The following is a 2,770-nucleotide window of genomic DNA, read 5'->3' on the forward strand; positions in this document are numbered from 1 at the left end:
AATCATCATTAAGGCAAATGAAAAGGGCTGGATGGATGAGGAAATGATGAAAGAGTGGCTGAGGGAGGTGTATGTAAGGAGACCAGGTGGTTTTTTCAAATGCAAATGAACTGTGAGCTTGCTATCATTCCCGGAGGCCTGACAAAGGAACTCCAACCGCTGGACATCGGTGTGAACCGCCCGTTCAAAGTAAGGCTGCGAGTGGCGTGGGAGCGATGGATGACCGATGGATGACCGATGGAGACCACAGTTTCACTAAGAGTGGAAGGCAGCGCCGGGCGAGTTACGCCACAATTTGCGAATGGATTGTAGATGCTTGGACTAACATATCTGCTGGTACTGTTGTTCGAGCTTTCGCAAAAGCCGGCATCATTTCCGAGGAGCCGCACGGCACTGAAAGTGACTCTGACGGTGAAGAAAGTGAACCTGGCATGTTTGATGGAGATTTAGCGCAGCTGTTCAATTCAGACACAGAGGATGAGGACTTCGATGGGTTTGATTGATGACAATTACCAGTAATAAAAATGTGAGTACAAAACTCAGTTTTGCTCCCGCTTTATTTTTAAACACGCATACTTGTATGCGCCCTATAACCAGGTGTGCCTTATGTGTGTGTTAAATACAGTAATGGCACACATAACTGAGACTGTGCCTTTTAGTATGGTGCGTCTTATGGTTGTGAAAATACGGTAAGTGTCACAGCAGCGTATCACCCTCAGACAAATGGCCTAGATGAAAAGACAAATGACAACATAAAAAGGTGTGTTTTATTTGTATGTAACATTTCATTTGCTTTTAAGACACTGTCACTATTGTGGTTTTTTTATGTCCACATGTAGAGCCCTGAGAAAATTAGTCAACAGTCAACAGAATGACTGGGATGTGTATCTGGATGCTTCACTGTTTTCCTTGAGGTCCAAGGTCCACACCACAACCAAATACACACCATTCCGTTTAATGTATGGGAGAGAAGCTACATATCCTTCTGAAGTTCCTGTTGAAGTCCCAGTAAGTGTTATTAAGGAATTCTATTTATGCAACAACTATGATAATGCATAAATTAAATGTAATCTTAATTGGAAATTGTGCATATTGATAGACTGCAGCTTTAATCTTCTCTGCTTAACTTCTATATGCAAGATACATTTAAAAGATAAAGTGACTAGTTACTTCTTTATATTTGCATCTTTATGTAAAGTAATAAATGTTGAGGAGACCTTTAAGTATAATGTGTTCACCTATGGAAGTGTAAAAATGACTATACAAAAAATGATATGAGTCTTTGTGGCTTTCTGTGCTCAAAGCTTTATAATAGTATATTTACTTTTAAACATGAGTTATTATAGTTAGAATTTTCAGTTCATGTTTCACATGCATTATTTGTCTTTATGATTTTAATTGTAATTTAAAATGTGAAAATTTTAGCTGTCCTCCATTCTCCCTGAGGAGTCGAGTTACGGTGACTTTGTATCTTCTACAAGAGACGCACAAGAGCAAGTTAAAAAAAACTGTAGAGGAAAATATGGCAAAGTCCCAAGACTTACAAAAGGAAGCCTATGCCAGACGAGTCCAGAAGAAATACAGAAACCTAGCTGCGGGAAGTTTATTGTTTTTTTTTTTGTTGATGAGTGAGTATAGGGGTGGGATTTAATAAGTTTTCTTCGTCCCACTCCTTTTTCAGGCAAGTTTTGTTTTTTGTTTTGTGTATTTTATGTTCAATATAGGTATTTGTTGTGCCTGAAAATGAATAAATAAATGAATGAATGAATGAATGAACCTTGTGTACAGCGTTGGAGATGAAGTTCTTCTCCTGAACATGAGGAAACGTGGAAGGAAGGGAGGAAGGTTTGATCCAGATTTTTCAGGACCCTACACCATTCAAGACATCGCTGGCAAATGTGTGAGATTAAAAAACACGGAAGGAGCAACTTTAAAAAATCACTACAGCATTGACCATATCAAGCCGTACAGAAGAAGCCACCATGTAAATGTCAGTGACAATGAAAAATACCCAACTCACAGTCAGACAGTGAACAGCAACACAGACCTGAAGATGCCCCCCTGCCATCCTACTGCTAACCCTCAGTGCCAGCAAAGTCCAGAGGATACCAGACCCTCTATTATTCATTATGCACCCAAAACGGCTGACAAAAGTTGTTTCTCCCACAAGGAGTTTAATTCTGTTCCTGGACCGGAAACGCGTGAACAAGAACTTCCCTCCCAGACACGAAGCTCAGAAAATGAAGGTGGCATAGTGAACAACTCTTTTTGGCCCGTTGGTCATTTGTTGCCAGTTTGGCGTTGCAACATGATTGATCATTGCATGACTTTGTTTGCATTTTGCAGTCTTCAACTCATATTGGATGTAAAGAAACATGCAACATGCACTGAGCTTGTGGAAGTCTGGAAATGGATCTGCCTGTCAGTAATTTTCTCTTTTGCCCACCCGCTGTACCTTTCCTATTTCTCTGCGTGAAAATGCATGTTTATTGTGTTGACTTTTTTCCATTTGTGGCCCGTTGGCCTTTACCCGGCTTTTCCACTAAAAAATCTCATGCATGCCTGAGCTAACTTATCATATTTTTCTTTTAGTAAAGAGGCTATGGCGTGCAAAGGATACTGGGCGCTTGGAGTCAGTTGTTGGACCATACAAGTTATTTGATTCCTCTTTACGAACACTGCAGGGGTCACGGTGGCTTTCTGATGAGGTAAGAGAACTTATCATTATTGATTCTGATTTTGAAGTGCTGCTCCTTCTGAAGCATCTGCA

At 40.4% G+C, this 2,770-nt stretch overlaps 1 protein-coding gene across 1 annotated transcript in view; it reads left to right on the plus strand.

The window, feature by feature from the left end:
• The first annotated feature begins 227 nt into the window (after positions 1-227).
• The window catches only part of LOC308393990 (sentrin-specific protease 1-like), a 4,384-nt gene continuing 1,841 nt past the window's right edge, over positions 228-2,770 (plus strand). The window contains exons 1-3 of the mRNA XM_080878071.1: positions 228-526; positions 840-2,246; positions 2,593-2,708. Coding sequence (XP_080734197.1) covers positions 1,772-2,246; positions 2,593-2,708 — 591 coding nt within the window. The 5' untranslated portion in view covers positions 228-526; positions 840-1,771. The remainder of the gene's footprint in view (positions 527-839; positions 2,247-2,592; positions 2,709-2,770) is intronic.

This window comes from Rhamphochromis sp. 'chilingali' (assembly GCF_963969265.1).
Source record: "Rhamphochromis sp. 'chilingali' genome assembly, chromosome: 3".
Lineage (NCBI taxonomy): Eukaryota > Metazoa > Chordata > Actinopteri > Cichliformes > Cichlidae > Rhamphochromis > Rhamphochromis sp. 'chilingali'.